Source organism: Mus caroli, unplaced genomic scaffold (assembly GCF_978045245.1).
Source record: "Mus caroli unplaced genomic scaffold, Mus_caroli_1 scaffold_2, whole genome shotgun sequence".
Taxonomy (NCBI): domain Eukaryota; kingdom Metazoa; phylum Chordata; class Mammalia; order Rodentia; family Muridae; genus Mus; species Mus caroli.
This window is the reverse complement of record NW_028227257.1, coordinates 146,016,174-146,037,799: the sequence shown is the minus strand read 5'-3', so window position 1 is coordinate 146,037,799 and position 21,626 is coordinate 146,016,174. Positions and strand designations below refer to the sequence as shown.

The 21,626-nt window shown below is 45.9% G+C and overlaps 1 protein-coding gene across 2 annotated transcripts; it reads left to right on the top strand.

The window, feature by feature from the left end:
• The first annotated feature begins 1,536 nt into the window (after positions 1-1,536).
• LOC110289285 (protein CutA homolog) lies at positions 1,537-20,251 on the top strand. 2 transcript variants are annotated; one of them, XM_085834990.1, is made up of 6 exons: positions 1,537-1,844; positions 8,972-9,117; positions 14,038-14,097; positions 15,974-16,019; positions 16,335-16,384; positions 18,475-20,251. In XM_085834990.1, exons 2-6 carry the CDS (start codon positions 8,999-9,001, stop codon positions 18,575-18,577), a joined length of 378 nt encoding a protein of 125 aa, XP_085691116.1. In that variant the 5' UTR covers positions 1,537-1,844; positions 8,972-8,998; the 3' UTR covers positions 18,578-20,251. The 2 variants fall into 2 exon arrangements, with proteins under 2 accessions (XP_085691116.1, XP_021011083.1); XM_021155424.3 differs by having other exon boundaries at positions 1,542-1,759.
• Positions 20,252-21,626: the final 1,375 nt, after the last annotated feature.

Below are 21,626 nucleotides of genomic sequence, written 5' to 3'. Positions count from 1 at the left end.
AAAACATACACACACACCAGAATAATCTAGATACAAAATAGTTCCATAACCAGTTTATGCTGTGTCTCTTTCCCTATGTCTGGAGTTGTAATCATTGTCAAGTTAGGATATGTCACATTAAAGAGCTAAATTAAAAATTTGGAAATCTTTGAGCCAATGCAGTATAGCTTAGCAGGCAAGTGCACGTGCTGCCAAGTTCAGTTCCTTGGACAAAAACTACATGGTTAACAAGAGAGAACAGGCTTATGCAAAGTGTCTTTGACCCCTATATGTGCAACATGGCACATTGCCAGAACCTCACAGATACACTAAATAAATAAATGGACAACTCTCTTTTTAAAAAAATACAAAGAAGCTGGGCGTGGTGGTGCAAGCCTTTAATCCCAGCACTTGGGAGGCAGAGGCAGGCAGATTTCTGAGTTTGAGGCCAGCCTGGTCTACAGAGTGAGTTCCAGGACAGCCAGGGTTACACAGAGAAACCCTGTCTCAAAAAACAAACAAACAAACAAAAATCCAAAAGAACTAAGAATATATAGAATCCAAAGAGAATATACATTTAGATGTTTTTACTTTTGTGTGTGTGTTTGCCTGAATGTATGTCTGGTGCCTGTGGAGGTGTTGGATCCCCTAGAACAGTTATGGATGGCTGTGAGCTGACATGTGGATTCCGGGAACTGAAACTGTGTCCTCTGAAGATCAACAATTGTTCTTAAGTACTGAGCCATTTCTCCAAGCACCGAATAAAATAGTTTTCAAAAAGTTAGCAACTCTAGCAGCAACGGAGGATTCTGCATTCCTGAAGGACAATACTCAGCTGCTGCTTACTGCTTTTCCAGTTTGTGGCAGGCCACACACACACACACACACACACACACCCGGCACTGGAATGCTTCTAAGTGTGTATGATGTGTGTTAAAAGATGATATTGGGCTGAATTCTAGGAAAGGCTTCCCAGAGCAACTGGTCTGGGAAGAGAGAAATGAATTCACTGGGCACAGGTACAGGTTTCTCTCTCTCTCTCTCTCTCTCTCTCTCTCTCTCTCTCTCTCTCTGTGTGTGTGTGTGTGTGTGTGTGTGTGTGTGTGTGTGTTGAGGGGTGGTTTTCTCTGCGTTGTTACCTGGAACTTGCTTCGCAGACCAGGCTGACTCCAAACTCACAGAGATCCACCTGCCTCTGCCTCTGGCACACTAAAACTGTAGGCTTTAAGGCCAGAGAGGCAGTTGGATGAGTGTGTGCGATTCACTTGCCGGTTTTTGTGGGTGGCTTTGGCCTGTTTACAGAAGGATTTTATCTGTGTGTTCAGGCTTTGTGCGCTGGGGTTTCAGAAGGTTTTGTTTCCTAAGAAAGGCTTTGTCTTTGTCTACCTATGTGGTTTGTTTACATGAACAGGAAGGAAAAGTAGCATTCGTTTTTGTAAGAACAGTAGCTCTGAAAAGTAAGCTCAGAAGAGGTGTTAACTAGTGGGGGAAAAACAAACAGACAAACAGAAGCCGGCTTTCTTTCCCCGCCTGCTGACGGCCTGCTGGCCAGCCCCGCTGGGAGGGGCAAGCTGGATAGTGTCCTGGAAAAAGGTGTGTGCAGGGGAAGGAGTTGCAGCTTAGGCTTCAGTGCCCGCCTCCCAGCCCGCACCCTACCTGAGGCTGTAGTTCACGGTTACTGCCTAGGGCTAAATCCCCAATCCCCAACACCACCATGGACAGACCGGAATCACGGTGCCCTCCACCGGGCTCCCTCAGGCTCGTCCTTACATGCCTCCTGGTGAGTGCCCGGGTTGATTATACCGTCCTCCTTGCCCGCCCTGAGGCTTTTACCTGGGGACAGAGGGAGAAGAACTGAAGGAAAGGTATTTCTCTTCGCTGCTTTCGGGGTTTGAAGTGTGGGCAGGTTTGTGGGAGAACAGTTGAGAGTCTTGGGAGTCCTTCCCGTCCAGGAGGTCATCCAGTGTTAATGGGTTAGCAGCACCCTCTCACGCCTGCCGCGAGGGGATAAATGGGGTTGTGCTCTGTGAGGGGAGAGTGCTTGCGGTGCAGTCTCCTAAGCCCTGTTTATTAGGTCTTTGCCTATTGCAGTTACCCCTGTTTTCAGCAGGCTGCTATCTCATCTCTGAAGTGTCCGAGAAAGCGAATGTAGACATACATTCTACATACATACTATGTGGCATAGTAGCTGCCAACGGTAATGAGGACAGGATTGTAGGGGCGTCCAGAGTCCAAGGTTCTCTCTGCCTGATTTTGGTACCCACATTTGGAGTGATTACTCCCTTTCTCTGGACACTATTTCTTTATTTGTGAAAGCTGCTGTAAGTCTATTTGAGTATTTTTATTTTTATTAAGTTTTGGATTTGTAGCCAGAAAAAGGTATAAGCTGCAAAATCTCAAGGGTTTTACAGATTCTTTAAAGCTAGGTTGGTTAAAATGTAATCCACTGGATCAGGTGAGGCTTCCTCTGCCTCATCCCGGATTTGTGACTCATTTCTTAAAGGCCATGGTAAATACTCTAGGACAGAGAGAAAGGAGCCCACATGGTTGGTCTGTAATCCCAACAAAGGCTGAGGCAACAGAATCCCTGCAAGTTTGAGGCTCACCGGGTCTGCATAATGAGTTCAGGCTATCCAAGGGTACTTAGCAAGATTGTCTAAAAAAGCAAAATAGAAAGAAAGAAAGGGAAAAAAAAAGGGATAATGACTGGACCAAGTAAGAAATAACTGAACAGATACATACAATATTTTATATAAATATAAAATTAGAAAAGGTGTATAGCAAAGATAAAAGATATAAAGTAAAAACCATTTATAATCTGACAACATTTCTTTAAAACTAAGTTTGGGGAGGTGGCTTAGTCAGCAAGGAGCTGGCTATGAGTGTCATTCAGATTCCCAGTAGCTATGTCAAGAAGAGCACAGCAGCACGTCTGTAACCTCAGCACTAAGGATGCTGGAGATTGCAGGGCAGTAGACCCCTGGAGTTCATTGACCAGCCAGCCTAGCTGAGCCAGTGAGGGCTAGGGCCAGTGAGAGACCCCGTCTCAAAACATAAAATGGCCCTTGACAAAGAACTACAGGCAACTAAGGAATTCTGAGAGCAGAAGCAGTCTACACACACACACACACATGCATGCCATGCATGCACGCATACATGCACAACACTAGATTGAGCAGGTTGTCTACATATGTATACACACACACACACACATGTAACATTGAGTAGATACAACAGGTTGTATTTGTATATGTGTTTATATATATGCAATAGTAACAAAGAATGGGAGGGAAAGTGGGAGAGGTGGAAAAGAGGGGGAAAGAGAAGAGAGAATGACATTATATTTTAATTTCAGAAGAATATTTTTTAAAAAGGTGGAAAGCAACTGAGAAAGACACCCAACATTGACCTCTGAAAGTGTCTTCTCAAGCACATGTATGCAAGTGTACACACACAACACACAAATTATAGTCACATCCCTTCCCATTAAAGTGAGTGTTTGGCATGGCATTGACAGCAGTGAAAGCAGCTGCCTTCTGCAACAGTGTTTTTGTCAGGGAGTGGGGTACTTTCCACCTATCAATTTTGTAGCCATTTTCTAAACTACCATCCATTATTGGGTCCATGCTGTCCTTTCCTACTTATGGTACTTTGTGCTATGGTAGCAGAAGAGACTAGAAATGACAACTTCCTGTCCAGCAGGGGAGGTGGGAGCAACCACAGCAGCAGTTCTGATCCCTACTTGCTAGTGGATGAGAGCATCTCCTTCCCTGTCCTGAGTCAAAATAGTCCCCAGACACTACTCAGTCTCCTGGAGGACAGAGATCACTCTGGCTTGAGTTTCTGTACCGCTGCCTCAGGTTACTTTGAGTGGAGAATTGTCTTAGATAGTGTTGGACAGTCTCTTGTCTCTTTGTTTTTTGGCTGTGAGCTCATCTCAGGCTTCCAGGGCATCCACCTGCTGACTGAAATGCCCCAGATCTACCTGGCCATTTCAGCTGAGGAACAGACGGAGGGCACCTCTTTCCTTTCCAGTAACGTCAGCATCCCTGTTCTGTGTCTGTGGGTCAATGACAAGTATTCCTCTTGCTTACCGTTGTGCTCAAGCCTCATGTTAGGGAACTTGAACTTGGAGACACAGTCTGTGCTCCAGATGCCACTGAGATGTCAATTAAAACAGCCTGGGAAAGTCAGAAAAAGAAGATTGGTCTGGTCCAGCCACACTGGGAAGAGGAACGAAGAGACCCAGTGATCCCCACCAAATTTGTCCTCTTTGTGAATTGAGATTTAAAGAACCAGGGATCAGAACATCTAGGCTGTACAGGTCAAGGTTATTCGCCATCACTGACCCATCATCATCTGGTGTCCAGCCTCCACCCAGGGGGTCAGCAAACCAGTAGGTGCAATCTATTTCTGAGAGTCAGGTTCCCTTTCTTGCCAATGTCAAGCACAACCTCTTTTTCCTCTTAGCAAGAGGATCCTGGAGAGAAGGCTAGGCTCTTGGGTCCATTGTTTCAGTCATCTAATGGTCAGATTGAGGGACACATGTCTCTTTAGTGTATGTGTATTGCAGCCAGCCCAGTAACACTTACAGTGGGTGGCTCCCAAGCCCTACCTACCTCACCAAGCTAGTTAATCTTGGCTCCACTTACTTGCATACTGCCAGCCCATTTTACTAGCCTACAAGTATTTATTGAGAGCTGCCATGTTCCAAGAGCTGGGTTAGGGCTGTGGTCATAAAGCACAGCCCTTCTTTTATTGAATTAGTGCCTGCAGATTGTACTGCTCATCAGAACCCAGCAATTCTGAGTCAGGCAGTATGAGCGTCCTCATCGCCAGGTCCTCACTAAGGCTGATAGAAGGAAAGGATATAACTTGTTCTTTGTCAGAAGTCACAAGCTGTTAGCAAGAGTGGCGTGACGGTTCAAATCCCCCTGCCTTCCAGTGCTTTGAATTTCTCCCTATAACCAAATGGGTTTCTATGAAAGAATCAACAGAGATAGCTTCCTTGAAAAGACTGGCTCTTTTTTGCTACTGGGTCAGTTCAGAAGTGTAGGAGACTGTCTTGAAATGGAGGTACTAATGGAAGTACCAGGACATAAGAAGATTTCAGCCAGAATGTTAAAAACATTACACAGTGTGCTGGAGAGATGGCTCAATGGCTAGGTGCACTGGCTGCTCTTGCAGAGGACCTGGGTTTGGTTCTCAGCATCCACACGATAATTCACAGCTGCTTGTATCTCTAGTTCCAATGGGATCTTCTGGCCTTTGCAGGCACCAGACACGCATGTGGTGCACAGATAAACACACAGGCAACACACTCCATACATATGATTTTTTTTTTACATGTAAAACCAGAACAAGAGCTTTATTCAGGGCCTATCAAGAGCTAGCGTGAGGACTCAAGGGACATTATAAAATAGAGGAAGGACAGAGTTCGCCAGAACAAGACATAAGCCCACTCTGACTCACTGAGTATTGTTACTGTCCTACTTTAAAACCTCCAAAGTACCTGTAACCTGAATCCAAACACAGAGGATCCTTTCCTTTGTAATCATAAGCAGCCTAATTTCCTCCTGAGCTTCCCATAGCCACCCACGCAGGAAGACCCATGTAAACAGGGTCCTCTGTGCCTCTGCAGTCGGCTCAGTGCCCCTCCCCCCCCCAATAGATGACTTACTATCTCAGATCTCATTGAATGCCAGCCACAGGCTCATGCGTTTGAATACTCAGTCCCCAGCTAGCTGCACTATTTGGGAAGGACAAGAGACTCTGGAGGAAGTGGGCTTGATGTTTATAATGTGGCCTCTCCAGGCTCTGCTTCCTGGTATACAAAGTGTGAACAACCAGCTTCCACATGTTACCTTCAGCATGATGGACTATTATTTTGTTTTAAATTTTTCTGATTTTTTAAGGTGGTGTGTGTGTATGCACACATATATGTATATATTTGTGTCTGTGTTTGTTCATGTGTACGCACACTCCTGTGCAAGTGTGTTGAGTGTCTTCCATTATAGCTCTCTATTTAATTTATTTGAGGTAAAGTCTCTCACTGAACCTGGAGCTAACTGGGTGGCCAGATTCTTGTCTGCCTCCTAGCACTGAGATCACAAGCCTGTGCTGGCACGCCTGGATTTTTGCCTGGGTGCTGGGGATTCACACACAAGTCCTAGCTGCACAGCAAGACCATTACCCACTGAGCCACCTCCCTAGCCGGACTTTGCTCCTTAAACTAAGCCCAAATAAGTCTTTCCTCTCTTAATTTGGTTCTTATCAAGCATCCGGTCAAATGATGTCAAGCGTAACTAATACAGAAAATTGGTGCTAAGAAGTAGGGCTGTTGGTGTGACAAGCCTTAACCCTGTTGTTTATTATGCCGCTGGAATTGGTTTGTGGGAAGAATCTGAAGCAGTTCGGAGCTGTGGGCTAGAGAAACCATAGGCAGCTGTGACTAGAGCCTGCAGGTCACTGTGCTGGGAGTTTAGAAGGTTCCTGCCCTGTTTGAGTCCCTGTCCAGTGATGGACTATGATCTGGAAGTATAAGCTGAATAACCCCTTTTCTCATCAGCTTGATTTGGGGTCATGGCGTTTTTGTTGCAGCAATAGAAACCATCAGGAAGAAAAGGATAAATAAAGGAGCTAACTTAACTTAAAGTTCAGGACAGAGCAGGAGTGAGAAAACAGCAATACTTGTTAAATAGGTTGGCCCTCAGGAGAAACCTGGACTTAGCTGCCTGGGCATCAGGAAAGGCACCTCAAGGGCAAGACCTTGCCCATGGAAAGCTCCATTGCAAATTCGCTGGAAGAGAGGATGCCTAAACAGAGATTACCTCTAGAATGGCCTTCTGGAACAGGCTGCCCAGAGTAGAGGTTTTCCAGGTGTAACCACAAAGGTCCACAGAGAGCACTGCATCTGTGCTCGACGTGGGACAGGCTACGCCTGAGCTGGCAGCAGAACTCGGCTTGAGTCACGTGGTACTGGTATTACGGGCACAAGAAGTGCAAGTTACAGGATCGTGGAGACCTGCACAGAAGCTCCACAAAACTGCCCAGACAGGAAACACATTGTCGGGGTCTGATTCCACGAATGGGGCTCCTGACTGCCCAGACTACAAAGCTGTGCAGGTGAAGCCTTGGTTGCAGTGGTGACCGCAGGATACTGGGGATGCCAGAAATATGGGGCATTCTCTGAGGAAAGCTGTTCATACTGGTGGGACTGACCCAAGACAGACCACACACAGCACATTTGATAGAGGTGGAGCGAGGGCTGAGTCCACTGAAGCACCAAAGTCAGACCCCTGCTGGACCTGTGTCTGTCCAGGGTTTTGGTGGCGCTTTTGCTCAGTTCTCCATGGTAGACATCATTCTTTGGGGAATGAGAATGTTCATACTAGGGAATTGTATAAATATTTTTTAAGGTACAGGGGCTCACAGCCAGGACATTGTCTTGAGTCTCTTGACATTGAATTTCTGAGTAGTGTTGGAACCATAAGACTACGAGGACTTCTCAAGATAGACTGAATAGATTTGCAATATGGCTAGCCATGAATCTATGGGGCCAGGTATAGAATGTTCTGGTTTGAATATGAAATGTCCTGGATAGACTCATGTGTTTGAACACTTGTTTCCCAGCAGATGGTGTGGCTTTGGACATTGTGAGGTTTTTAGGTAGTGGCTGTTAAGTAGAGGAAGTTGGATGCTGGGAACATGTGGTTTAGGGCCTGGCTGGCCTCTGGCTGGTCTCTGCTTCTTGACAAGATAAAATGTGAGTAACTGCCTCTCACCACAGCACGGCCGTTTGCCCTGTCTTCCCCAGCCTCTCAAACTGTAAGCCAAAATGCTTCTCATCATAACAATGAGAAAAGTAACTGATACAGAAAGTATCTTCTCAGTCAAACCTGTTTGCACCCCATCCCCACATCTTCCTCTTGGTCCTTCTAATCATCTGTCCTGGTAGCATGTGTTGCATAATTTTAAAACTGGCATGTGTGCATCTAAGCTGTGCACAACGCCTGGTACAGATAAATGAACGCAAATGAAATTATTCACTAAAACATCGGGAGAGATAAGTGCTTACCATTCAAAATAATCTTCCTAGGATGCTCACTGTTCAGTGAATGACAGCTACAGTTACCTGCAGTGACTGTTTTTTTTTTTTTTTTTGTGCAATCAAACTGGATTTGAAATCACCCAGACTGAAGCTCAAATTCTGCCTTCAACAAAAGCTAGAGCTTTGAGCAGGCTTTTTTTTTTTTTTTTTTTTTTTTTGCTTCATTGATTTGTGATCCTCCATTTTCCCCTCTTTGTTGCAGAGGAAAACATCTAGGCATGAACAGTGTGTGTGTGTGTGTGTGTATGTGTGTGTGTGTGTGCGCGAGCGCGCACACATTGCATGTATGTGTGTCAGAAGTCAACCTTAGCATATCACTCCTCAGGAGCCTTTTATATTGTTCTTTCCTTATTTAATGTGCATGGGTGTTTGGCTTACACCACATGTGAGCCTGGTGCCTTTGAAAGTTAGAAGAGGGTGTCAGCTTCCCTGGAACTTGAGATACAGATGGTTGTGAGCCACCGTGTGGGTGCTGAGAACTGAACCCATGTCCTCTGCCAGAGCCTGCATTGTTCCTAACTTTGTTTTTTGAGATGGAGTCTCCCATTGGCCTAGAGCATGATATATGGGGGCCACAAGTATGCCGGCTGTCCAGTGAGCCTGGGGGACCTGCCTGACTCTGCACCTTCAGTGCTCAGATTGCAAGCATGGATCACCAACCCTAATTTTTCCCCGTGGCTTGTGGGGATCTACTTAGGTCTTCAAGCCACTTGGCAAACACTTTGTCAGACTGAACTAGCTCCCCATTCCCAGGGACTGAATGCACCGAGCAGTAATGCCTATCTCAGATCTCAGGATCATTTTGTGAATGGGGGTGACAAAACAGTTTGTCTGGTGGAGCCGGGAGTCATTGACGCTGTGTTTTTCTTTCCTACCATGTAGATCCTGACAGCTGTTCTGACGTTACCCATGCTCAGGACCTTTAGCCTCTGGCTCCACTCTTCCCTCACTGGGAGCTATGTCTCTGGCTCTTATTCCATCGTTTTTGTCAACTGTCCCAATGAGCAAATTGCCAGAGACATTGCCAGGTATAGTGCACATAGGGGCTAGGTGTTGCCCCCTAAATGCATGGGAAGCTACCGGGGTGCTTTCTAGGGGCCACACTGCAACCCTTCTCTTGCTTTTCACAGCCCATTCCATACAAAGAACTCCATAGTTTCTGCTTGGGGTGGCATGAGGAACCTACTGCACCATCCTGTTCGGACCGACCCCAGGGCTAACCCTCCCATGCCATGATAGAGAATGTTTAATAGTTGATGGTTAGAGAAGGAACATGAGACCCACAGAGAGAGGTGGCTTGCTCAAGGTAGTAAGAGAGACTGTGAAGCCTCCTGGGGTGATCCAAACCTCCCAATTGCTGGTCCAACCTCTTTCTCATCCCCGTAGCTCAATTAAGGAAGAGGCTGCCCATATATTGGGTATTTTTCTAGAAATGACTGTGGTGATCTGGGAAGAGCACCACTGGGTTTATAATTACACCCTAGTTTTAATGTTGGCTGTGCCAATTCTATTTATGTGACTTTGGGGTGGAGGACAGGAGTTGCAGGGTGATCGACCTGAGGACCTTGAACATGTTAGGTAAGTGCTGAAATGCTGAGTTACAAGATGGCATAATGCTACCTACCTACCTCATAGTGTTGTAGTTACGATTACATGATGTGAAACAGGTATAACACACACCCCAGGAGATGGAATACAGTAGGTGCTCAATAAATGTCTCCCAAACCCCATCTTATCTGTCTATAAATATGTCTCTGAAGAGAACAAGTGGGACTTCCCCCTTCTCTTCTTGTTTTATTATGGAAGAATCTTGGAGATTAGGGTTACAGTCACAAATGCTTAGCAGACAGATTGAAAAATTGGCCTAGGGTATATGATGAAAGAGGATGGCAGATGGCAACCTTTGTCCTCCCTGGATGTTGGGAGAAGGAGGAAAGGGAGGGTGTTGACTCAGGAATCATGTGTCACATCTACTCTGTGACATTCAGTTACAGCGACAGAAGGGCAGGTATCAACCCACCCTCAGACCTGCATATCCTGTAACCACACACAGAGCCTCTCAGGACACAGAGGAGCAGCTGTGAGGAGGCTGTTCTGAGGGCGGCTGTGGGAATGACTGACCCTGGGCCTGCAGAAGACAGGCCTGAGCTCTGCTGGGCTTTCCTGCCCGAAACGCCCCTGCTTGGAGATAGGCAGGAGCTAGTACTCAGCTCAGTTGGATAGATGTGCAAGGTGCTAAGACCCATTTGGAATTGAGGATCCAGATAATCTGTGTTCTTGTGAATATAAAATACCCTGGTATTAAATATTGGTAACAAAGTCAAGATTTTGTAAATGCCCAGAGGGTCAGACCATGGACCTTATCTGTGACCTCTGTGTGCCTGGCTCTCTTCCTCCTGAAGTTTCTGAGGGCCTGAGCTTTGTGGGCATGACTCTGTGGTCTGCAGTGTATGTGCACATGCTCTGTCTGAGATGGAGTTCAGCTAGTCTACTGTTCTTCCTTCTCCTCCTCTCTGTCCTTCTCCTCCTTCTCCCCATCCTTCTTCCCTTCCTTCTCCCCCTTCTCCTCCCCTCCTCCTTTTCCTTCTCTCCCTCCTCCTTTTTCTCCTCTTCTTTCTCCTTTCCCTCCTCCTCTCTTTCCTCTTCTCTCTCCTCCTCCTCTTCTTTTTCCTCTCTCTCTCTCTCTCTCTCTCTCTCTCTCTCTCTCTTCCTCCCCCCTGCAGCTGCGGTTTTCCTTCCTTCCTTCCTTCCTTCCTTCCTTCCTTCCTTCCTTCCTTCCTTCCTTCCTTCCCCCCCTCTCTTCCCTCTCTCCCTGCAGCTGCAGTTTTTTCTTTCTTTCTTCCTTCTTTCCTTTCTTCCTCTCTCTCTTTCTTTCTTTCTTTCTTTCTCTCTCTCTCTCTCTCTCTTTCTTTCTTTCTTTCTTTCTTTCTTTCTTTCCTTCTTTCTTTTTCTTTGCATAAAAAAAACTCTATGGTTTTGAGTACAGATGGCTGTGATCAGAAGCAGGGAAGCTCACATTCCTAAGAAACTGTGAAGGACATGCAACAGATGGGTAGCGCTCTCTCTCTCTCTCTCTCTCTCTCTCTCTCTCTCTCTCTCTCTCTCTCTCTCTCTCTCTCTCTCATGTTTGTATGCCACCAAAAAATGAAAAATTCCAGTGGGCAGTTGAGGAGGCAAGCCTTGATGAGGTTGTGTGAACGGGTCTGTTTTATGTGTGGTACACTGGTGATTTTCCAAAGCAGCCACAAATGGTAGATGGTGATGAGGTGATCCTAGCATGAAATTTTAAGTTCAGTACTCTTAGCCTGAGTTCAAGGACAGAGAAAGGAAAACAGCCCTGTAGGCATAATTTTTTCTCATCTACTTTAATAAGCGGTCAACCTCCCTCCTAGCCCATCACCCACCTGAGGTAGTGGAAAAGAAAGGTTATCAGGACACGGGGGAAGTAGACCTGCTTAGAAATAGTTCTTTAGGGGTGAATCCAATTTTCGCTGTCAGGTTATCAGGAGTTCAGTCCATTGCAAACACCAAATATGAATCAGCAGCTACAGTCCAGTCCCGTCAGCAGACACCACATACGAACCAACAATGGCTCACCAACCAGCCTGAGGCTGCAGAAGCATCAAGAAGCCACAGGAACCTCACGAGAAGTTCTTTGGCAAGCTTCTCTATGGCATCACTGCAACTGGAGCTCAGCAACACAATGAAAGGAGAACCAATACATGCATAGAATAGCAAGGCATAGGGAGGCGGAGCAAAGCAAACCAGTGCTGGGGCTAGCAGTGTCTGAGGGGTCACATTTACATCCCTCCTGAACATCATGAATTCTTTCATGTGTCTGCTATAGCAAAACATCCTTTCACCTGTGTGCCCCAGCAAAATATCTTTTAACATAACTGACTTTCCAAAGAAACCAGGAATTTCTACTTCACAGCCATCTCCTTGGAACAGCAGAGAGAAGGAAGGACCCGTGAGTAAGGCTCAGATACAGTTTTTGCCCTGGGTCCAAGCTCTTGAAGTTGTGGTAAGAAACCTTTAAAACAGAAAAACAAAACAAAACAAAACAAAACAAAAAGCAAAAACAAAACACCAAAAAAATCTTGAAAAAAGACCTTCTACTTGTCAAAACAGCCACTGAACCACTGAATAATGTGTTTCTGCTTGGAGTTGTATGCGTTCTTTATGGTCGGTCACATGGGGATCTATAGGTCAGCTGGGTGTGGCAGGGTTAGGGGTGGCATTATGAAAGGAGCTATCAGTAGTGAACAAGTTTAGATACCACTGACTAAGCCAGTCTCTTGTCTAGTAAGGTAGAGAGGGGAGCTGGCTTCTCTGAGCAGGTACACAGGTATGCGTCTCGGGCAGGAAAACCCAGCAGAGCCCAGGCCTGTCCACTGTAGGCCCAGGGTCAGTCATTCCCACAGCACACGGAGCCGCCCTCAGAGCCTCCTCACAGCTGCTCCTCTGTGTCCTGAGAGGCTCTGTGTGTGGTTACAGGATATGCAGGTCTGAGGATGGGTGTGATACCTGCCCTTCTGTCACTGTAATTAAATGTCAGAGTAGGCCATTGATTTATAAATAAAGATTTATTTCACCTTATGGCTGTAGAGCTGGGCAATCCAGAAGCATGCTGCTTAGTATCTGGCAGTCCTGCATTATAACAAGGCACAGAGCACATCCCATGGCAGTCAAGAGCACGCTGACTCCCGGTCTCTCTTCCTTACTAAGCCACTAGCTCCATCATGGGGACCTCACCCTCATAACCTCACTAACCACCCTCTAAATGCTGTCTCTCGCCCTCAGCATTCATGACTTTACATGTAAAACACAGTCCTTCTATCCCCACAGCACTGAAGTTTAACTAGCTACAGCACCATTTCAAAAGTCCAAAGTCCAGGGACTCACCTGAATCAGATTTGGGTGAGACTCAAGGCACACTGATGCAAACTGACTTCCCTAGCCTATGAAATCAACAGGTTACCTGCTCCCAAAGTACAGTGGGGGAGCAGGCATAGAACAGACATTTCCATTTCCAAAGAAAGAAATAAGCAAGAAACAAGGAATAGCTGGTCCCACATGTCTTGGTGTTTCGACTGCTGTGACGAAACACCATGCCCAAAAGCAAGTTGGGGAGGAAAAGTTTTATCCAGCACACACTTCCACATCACTGCTCATTAGTGGGAATCAGGACAGGAACTGAAACAGGGTAAGAACCTGGAGTTTCTAGAGGCAGAAAGTGATGCAGAGGGCATGAAGGAGTGTTACTTACTGGCTTGCTTCCCATGGCTTGCTCAGCCTACTTTCTTATAAAACCCAGGACCACCAGTCCAGGGATGGACCCACCTACAATGGGCTGAGCCCTCCCCCATCAATCACTAATTAAGAAAATGTCCTATAGGCTGGATCATCTTATGGAGGCATTTTCTCAATAGAGTGTTCTTCCTTTCAGGTGACTATAGCTTATGTCAAGTTGGCATAAAACTAGCCAGAACACCAGCATCCAATAGCGTTTGAATTCTGAAGGCTCAGGATAAATTCCTTGATTCTATGCCCTGCTTCCTGGATACACTTAGGGTAGTGGGTGGACCACAGGCCTTATGCAGCTGCTTGGCTGGGTTCAGCTTAAGCATATTGTGCATATTTCATGCTGTTAGCTCTACTATTGCTTAGTCTCTGTGGCTCTCCTAGCATTGTCTAAGTGAACACTGCAGCAGCGCCCATCCAAATTTTTACTTCAATTAATTCCTTCCCAGTGTCCTCACCTACAGCCTCATTAGTATTAAACTTCGAGGATTAGGTTTTCAACATGAGAATTCTTAGGGACACATTTTAGTGGAGGAGGGGCACCCTGCATGCTTGCGTCCTTAGACTCAGATATCCCGGGCAATTCCCATCCAATCTCTTAAAGCTTTGGACTTGCTCCAGTGGTCTTCTTCTCTCTGCTCTAGGGCCATCCTGGATAAGAAGATGGCTTCGTCTGTGAACATCTTGCCGAAGACCTCATCCCTGTGAGTTTTGCCAAGGCCAGTGGTGGGGAGTTGGGGGCGGGGGTTAAGGTGAGGTCCTGGTTGATTGAGAGAGCAAGGAGCAAATAGTGACCTGTCAGAGAATATTTAATCTGCACGTCATAGCTGACTTACATTCAGAGATTCATCAGTTTATGTCACCCAAGGAAAGCAAAACAAAAACAAAAACAGAAACAAAACCAAAAAACGAACCCCCCAAAACTGCATTTAGAGAAAGGAGGGAAATGTCACGGTGTCCAAATTCATTAATATGATTTATGGAATTAGATTCCCAGCACAGGAATTCTGGGGACACGCTCAAATTATAGCCCTTCGCATTCGCATTCATGGCCTTTGCTCGGTTGCTCTGACATTGAGCATGGCTCTTTAACTTGGCTTTAATTTTGATCTCCAAACTTCAGCCTAGTCTGTTGAATTAGTCTCTCTGAATGAGGGTAAGGCCCAAATTTCTGAATCTTTCATATTGTCTCTAAAGCAATAGCTCTCAACCTATAGCTCTCCATCCCTTTGTAGGGGGGTTGCAAATCAGATATCCTGCATATCAGATATTTACATATGATTCATAACAGTAGCAAAATTACAGTTATAAAATGGCAATGAAATAATTTTATGAAGCTGGGTGTGGTGGTGCACGCCTTTAATTCTAGCACTTGGGAGGCAGAGGCAGGCGGATTTCTGAGTTCGAGGCCAGCCTAGTCTACAGAGTGAGTCCCAGGACAGCCAGAGCTATCCAGAGAAACCCCTGTCTGGAAAAACAAAAACAAAAACAAACAAACAAAAAAAACCCCCAAAAATTATGGTTGGGGGTCACCACAACATGAGGAGCTGTATTAAAGGGTCATAGCACTAGGAAGGCTGAGAACCACTGCTCTAGAGGCTTATGCTCAGCTGTGGAATACTTACTTGCCTAACATGCAGGCCTTGGGGTTTGGTCTCCAGCATAACAAGAAAAGCAAGAGGAGAGAAGAAATGGAGGGAAGGGCTAATGGAGGGACGAAGAAGGGGAAGGAAAAAGGAAGGAAGGGAGGGAGGGAGGGAGGAAGGAAGGAAGGAAGGAAGGAAGGAAGGAAGGAAGGAAGGAAGGAAGGGAGACCTTATGTGAAATCTTAGGTAGCTGTCTTCAAGAACTCTAGACATCTTTGTATGTCTGCCTTAGAGTTCCTATTGCTGTGATGGAGCACCATGACCAAAAAGCAAGTTAGGGAGGAAAGGGTTTATTTGACTTATGGTTCCATTTCACTGTCAAAGGAAGTCAGGACAGGAACTCAAACAGGGCAGGCACCTGGAGGCAGGAGCTGATGCAGAGGCCATGGAGGAGTGCTGCTTATTGGCTTGCTTCCTATGGCTTGCTCAGCCTGCCTTCCTGCCCACCCTCCCCAGCTCCCCAAGGCAGGGTTTCTCTGTATAATAGTCCTGGCTGCCCTAGAACCCACTCTGTAGACATTGCTGGCCTCAAACTCACAGAAATTCACCTGCCTCTGCCTCCTGAGTACCGGGATTAAAGGCATGTCACCATCTGACTTCAGTCTGCCTTTGTATAGAACCCAGGGCCACCAGCCCAGGGGTGGTACCACCCATAATGGACAGGGCCTTTCCCCACCAATCACTAATTAGGAAAATGCTTTATAATCTGGCCCACAGCCCATCTTATGGAGACATTTTCTCAGTTGAGACTTCCTCCTCTCTGATGACTCTAGCGTCATCAGAGACAAGTTGACATAAACCCACCAGCACAGTGGGTTGGGAAAGATTCTGAAGTCTCTACCCTTCAGTAGTTTACCTACTTGGTCCAGGCTGACAACTCGCCAGGCTCTTCTTGTGAGCATTGCAGTTTGATTTTGTTCTCCTCTCTCTCTAGGTATTTTTGGAAAGGAGAAATAGAAGAAGGCATTGAGGTCTCACTGGTAAGTGAGGTTTGGGCAAAGGAGGTTTTAATAGGAGAACATGTGACATCAGAGCCTTTTCCCAGGATGTGCTTAGAAACTAGGGACAGGGATGTAACCCAGCAACGACTCCTTACATGCGGGAGGCCTTGAGTCTGATCCCCATAGAAGAAAAGAAATTAGCACCAATCAATAAATTGAGATTCTTACCCCACCTAAGATGTCTGAGCCTCATTAACAAGCTAGAGACCTGGCCTGGTGACCTGAGAGGAATGCTAAATGGCTAAGTGAATGATTCAGGTTCCAAATTTCTGATTAATTTTCTTCTCGTCACAGCTAATAAAGACAAAGACTTCCAAGGTCTCCCAGCTGTTTGCCTATATGAGGTAAGGTTCCTTTACCACAGGACCAGGTCAGGATGTTCTAGGCACTGAGCAGAGGACCCTGGGAGGTGGGAGAGTTAGGGTTCAGCCACTGCCTCCCATACGACTCCTGCCCTCATCTTTGTCTCAGGTTTCCATCTGGACATTGGAGAGCAGAGTGAGATCGTTTATGCTGCAGATTTCAAAATACTGGCCTTAGGGCCTCTTCATGCTTTAAACCAGTTCGGACTCTCAAAAGCGCCATGCGTTAACTTCCTGCTAGTCGCCAGCACCTGAAGCTTACACTTAGAGTCTCAGTGGTCCATCTCAGTGGTCCACAAAGGGAGGGCTCTTGACTTCTGAGGTCTTCAAGACTTTGATGAAGTCCATGAAAGTTAACGTGCTCAGTCATAAGGGCTAAGGATTTTGGAAACTGTTTCTTTTTTTAGCTTACTTGAGACATTAATAAAACCCTTATATACTAATAACACAAACACTGGATTTTTTTTATGAAAAGTCATATTTTTCCAAACCAAGAAATGAATGAGAAAACGGCATCATTTGCATTCTGGAAACTGTGACTTAATAAGATAGTTGCTAGGGAGAGTTTTAAGTTTACAAGTGACAAACTCAAGGTTTCAAAACTTAGAATTTTTGCTTGCAAATGATTTTTTTCCCCACTGGCAATAAGAAAGTTGTCCCCTTCCGGCCCTAGTATTAGAGATGGGATCTTATGTCACTTCAGACCTGCTAAATGAAACTACTTTTAACAAGCTCCCCAGGGATTCCTATCCATGCTAACACTCGAAGCACGGTCTAACCAGCGGTCTCAGTGTTGGCCATGAGTTAGATCATTTGGAGTTATCTTTCAAATGTCCAATATAAGCCCTGGCTCATGGATTCTGATTTTGTTTGTCTGGTGTGGGGATCAAGTACATTATTCCTAAGAAGCATGCTAAGTTGACTGTAATATGCAGCCTGGGCTACAAATCCTTGCTCTGCATGAGAAAATTCACTGCCTTCCCTCCTTAGAGGACTATGATTTTGTGGCCATAAGGATGTAGTTGAGTGTCAATTCTAACCACAGAAAAGGGCCTTTTGTTACCACCTCAGTAGAGGTGAAGGGATGAGGCAGCTTGGGTGACTCAAAACCTGTGAGGGACAGCTCCCAGGTTGTCATCTGTATAGAATACATGAAGTATACCTGTGAAGTGTTTCAACAGTTCACCTTACTGCTAAGACATTCAGATTCTTTAAATTTCATGTCTGTTTATTAAAAAAAAAAAAAGATTCCAGCCTTGGTGTCCATGAAATAAGTTCATCGAATTGATAGTCTCAGGTTCTGACTAAAACAGCCCTACTTGCTGTGAATGCCACACTACTTATAAACAGGCTACAGTTAATTAAACATGTTATTGCATGAGAACATTCCAGTGGCTCTAAGTTGATCAGAAAGCAAGCAAATAATTATTACCCTCAGCTGATACACGAGAGACAATGTGAAGAGAACTGGCACTGTGTGCTGCGTGCCCGGTGAACAGAGCAGAGAGGCAGGGGCCTGAGCCAGGCTTGTCAGTTAGGGCCCCGTGGGAAGCTCAGGGATTGTTTGGCCTTGAGGCTCAAGAGAGGGGATTCTGGCTGATCAGTAGGATCAGGGAGGGATTTCTAGGTAGGAAGGAATATGGAGGCTTTGGAGAAGGGGCAGGAAGATGTAGCAATGTGTGTGGATGACGATGGAAAGAGTAGTGAATATGAGTGTGTGCACTTGATCACTAGCTAGGTGCTTTGGACACTCTGTCTTAGCTAGTCCTTAGCGAGCCACTCAAAAGGTTTGTTTTTATATGTTTTTATCCTCTTTTGTAGGGATGTTCTGAGAAATTAAAAGACTTAGCCAGCAGTTTCCAGATCTAGTAAGGGCAGGCATAGAATTTGAACCCATTTCTCTAAGACTCTAAAGGCACCTGACCCAACCCAGTACCTGTTGAATGGGAAATAGGCTCAGGCAGGCTGGGCCATGGCTGATTGTCTGGGGCCTCTAGAGAGCCTATGGGTTGGGTTTTATTATGTAGGTTGATCCTATCAGTCACTCACTATGGTTCTGTTTCTTTCCAAAGGTTGGCGCATCCTTTTGAAATCCCAGAGGTCTTCAGTATTCCCATGGACCAAGGAGATGCTCGCTTTTTACGATGGCTTGAGGAGGGAATGAAGGAGAACTAAGGGGAGAGAACCTTATTGTGCAGGCTTCTGCCTCTAGCCTTTGTTGACTGTGTTCTGGGAAAAAGCAGGCCTCTTTCTGCCTCCCATTGAATGTTCCTAACAGCAGACAGGTTCTAGCTGACCTGTGCATGCTGAATGAAGGGCTGAGAATTTCAAGGCTGGAAGTGAAAGCCAATCAGGCCTCCAAGAACCAAGTGGAACCGGTTTCTGAGTGCCGTGTGTTTGCAGGTGGCCTGAGGGTACGTGGGTAAGGATGAGGAACTGAGGGGAGGCAGCAGTGACAGTGAGGTTTCTCGTCTTCAGGCTCTGGCTGACCATAAAGTACCTAGGGTATGATTGTTCCTCTATTTCTTGTGGGAATAGGTGACCTTGATCATCTAGGGGTATGTGGGAGAGCTATTTTCTAAAACAATTGATATGGGCTCTATTCAAAACAATGAACAGTCCTGGTAAGATTAGAGGTCAACAGAATTGATTCTTCCTTTTGAATCTTGCAGAGGTGAAGCTAGGAAAGGGGGTGCTTGAGCCTACACAGACTAGGGGGATATTAGGGCTTCAACACAGACTCGTGGGTTGGGACTAAATCTTGATTTTTTTTTTTTTTTACTGGATTTAATATACTAGACACAAATATCCTGGAGATGTAGGTTCTGAGCCCTGGGGACCTGCTGGGACAGTGTATTTTTTTTGGATTTGCTAGACAGAGCTTCTGAGGTTGACAGAGGAACCCCTGAACTTCTCAAGGAATGTGACCATCATCTACGTTCCAAGTGAAACTGTCAGAAGTTTGTAAATCACTGTTGTGATTCTCTCCATTTTATGCATTATCACAAAGCAGTGCATTTCATGGAATTTCAGAAGGGGGGGCCATATTGAATCACAGCCTATCCAAGGTTTTTCATACCATGCTGAGGTGTGAGCTACACCGGTATCTTCTACGCTGGTCCCAGGCATCTCTGAAGAGAAGAGGGAAGGATGAAGGATGCTGAGCCCAAAGCTCTGAAAATGCAGAGGTGAAACAAACCCCATTCCCGAATCTCACAAGCTAACTCCACAGTGGGCAGCCCACGGGTGGTTAGAGTTGGGGTACAGACGGCTATAGTGTCCTGGTCTCTTCAGTGGCAGTGGGAGGGGTGGGTTCACATAAGACAAATAGAACCACATTCTAGTTCTAATTGCTGTGTGTCTCCCACCTTGATGTCCCCAAATACCAGATGGTCCAAGGGCATACCTCTGAAAACCTGGTCAGCACTGTAGCTGAGGCCCTTCCAAAGGACTAGAGAATTCCACTGGTGGTTTAGGGGGCTGAGGAGTGGAGATTTCTGGTCTTAAAATACCAGTTTCTGAAGTATACCCAAGTCTTGAAAACCCTACTTAAAATGACCCCAGATGGACCAGGTTGCTTTTTGGAGAAAGTCCAGTTTGTAGGTCTTCCTTTCAGAACGCTGTCCTTTCCATCCCCACCTCAAGTGTCCCCTGTGTGGCAGATGGGTGACCCTACCCTGTACTGTCCCTGTGCTCATGAAGTCCCCTCTACCTTTGAAAAGCCTCTCTCCTGGGCCGGAGGTCAGAGGCCTGTCTGAATCTTGTTGATCTCTTGCCCAAGGCTTAAGAATTACTTCCCAAGTTGACATTTCAGTTTCAAGGATTTAAATAAACAAAGCTTTCTCTACACCATGAATTTACTTTTAAGTTGTAATAGGCAAAATGTCTATTTAAAAAAATATCTAAGAGACTATTATACCTGTGGTTTTTATTGATTTGTATTCTGTGGTATGTATGTCATCAACATAACCTTTCTTGGTGGCCCTTTTTCCTCAGTGGGCAGGGAACTGTGGAGAGGGAGGCCTCTTGAGCTGTTTAGGAAGCTTCCTATCCTTTATTTATTTATTTTGGTTTTTTGAGACAGGGTTTCTCTGTATAGCCCTGGCTGTCCTGGAACTCGCTCTGTAGACCAGGCTGGCTTCGAACTCAGAAATCCGCCTGGCTGTGCTTCCCGAGTTCTGGGATTAAAGGCGTGCACCACCACGCCCGGCAGAAGCTTCCTGTCTTATTCTTGCTAAGTTAGGCTTATCCATTATCCCCATTTTGCTGGTGAAATCTAAGGTCAGAGGGCATGAGACACCTAAGGGGAACGTGAGGATGTGAACAGGAGTCAGATTCTAAACCTAGCACCTCCCCACTTTTTATCCAAAGGGGTCAGTCAGTCCCCCACAGACACCTGCCAGTCAGCCTGACGCTTGTACATCCATTGTGGTGTTTCTTCCTTGCCACAGATTTGGAGGGTGTAACCCACTCCACGGAGGAAGGGAGAGTAGCATTTAGTGACCTGCCCCTATCCTACATCGTTCTCCCAGAATGTAGCTGTGGAAGACAGCGTTGGGTCCCAAACTAGTGTCTGCACATGGGAATTCCTTTCCAGCATTTCTTAGGACTTCCAGAATCTTTAAAAATGGCCACTGTGGGAATGAGTAAAAACTTATCTTTTAACTGCTAACTCTTACAAGACATAAGCACCATGGCTTTAAAAGAATCCTTGCATCTGGCTGTGATGGTGGACCCAATAATCCTAGCCCTTCTGAGGCTAAGGGAGTTCAAGGCCAGTCTAGGCTATAAAGGGAGACCTTATCTCAAAACCAAACCAAACTACCTTCATCAAGTAAAGAACAGCAGTGGTGACACCATAGTAGTGACCTGAAGACAGAGCCTCGCCAGGAGCATGCAAAGGAGAAAGCACTACCGTCCAATCTATGGGCCTCGCTTAATGGTGTTGACATGTCAGCCAGTCTGCTGCTATTGCTGAGTTTTTCTTGCAAATAATTTTAAACACACAGTTTATGCTTTTTACAAACTTTGAGAGCGGACTTTAAAAGTGAAAGGGACACTTAAGTTAGTAATTCGGACAGAGGGTTGTTTGTGTGTGTGTGTGTGTATGTGCTGCTCAGGTAGGAAATCCAGTGTGTTAGAATACTACCCAGATGACACTCCCAGGCGCTCTCCAGTCTTTATGGTCAACCCCAGGCTATGGTCCTCTATTATTAGTACTAAT

Coding starts and splice junctions, on each gene's coding strand:
- LOC110289285 (XM_021155424.3), top strand. CDS start 1,694: ATGGACAGACCGGAATCACGGTGCCCTCCACCGGGCTCCCTCAGGCTC. Junction 14,098..15,973: donor TTGCCGAAGACCTCATCCCT/GTGAGTTTTGCC, acceptor CTCTCTCTCTAG/GTATTTTTGGAAAGGAGAAA. Junction 16,020..16,334: donor AAGGCATTGAGGTCTCACTG/GTAAGTGAGGTT, acceptor TTCTCGTCACAG/CTAATAAAGACAAAGACTTC.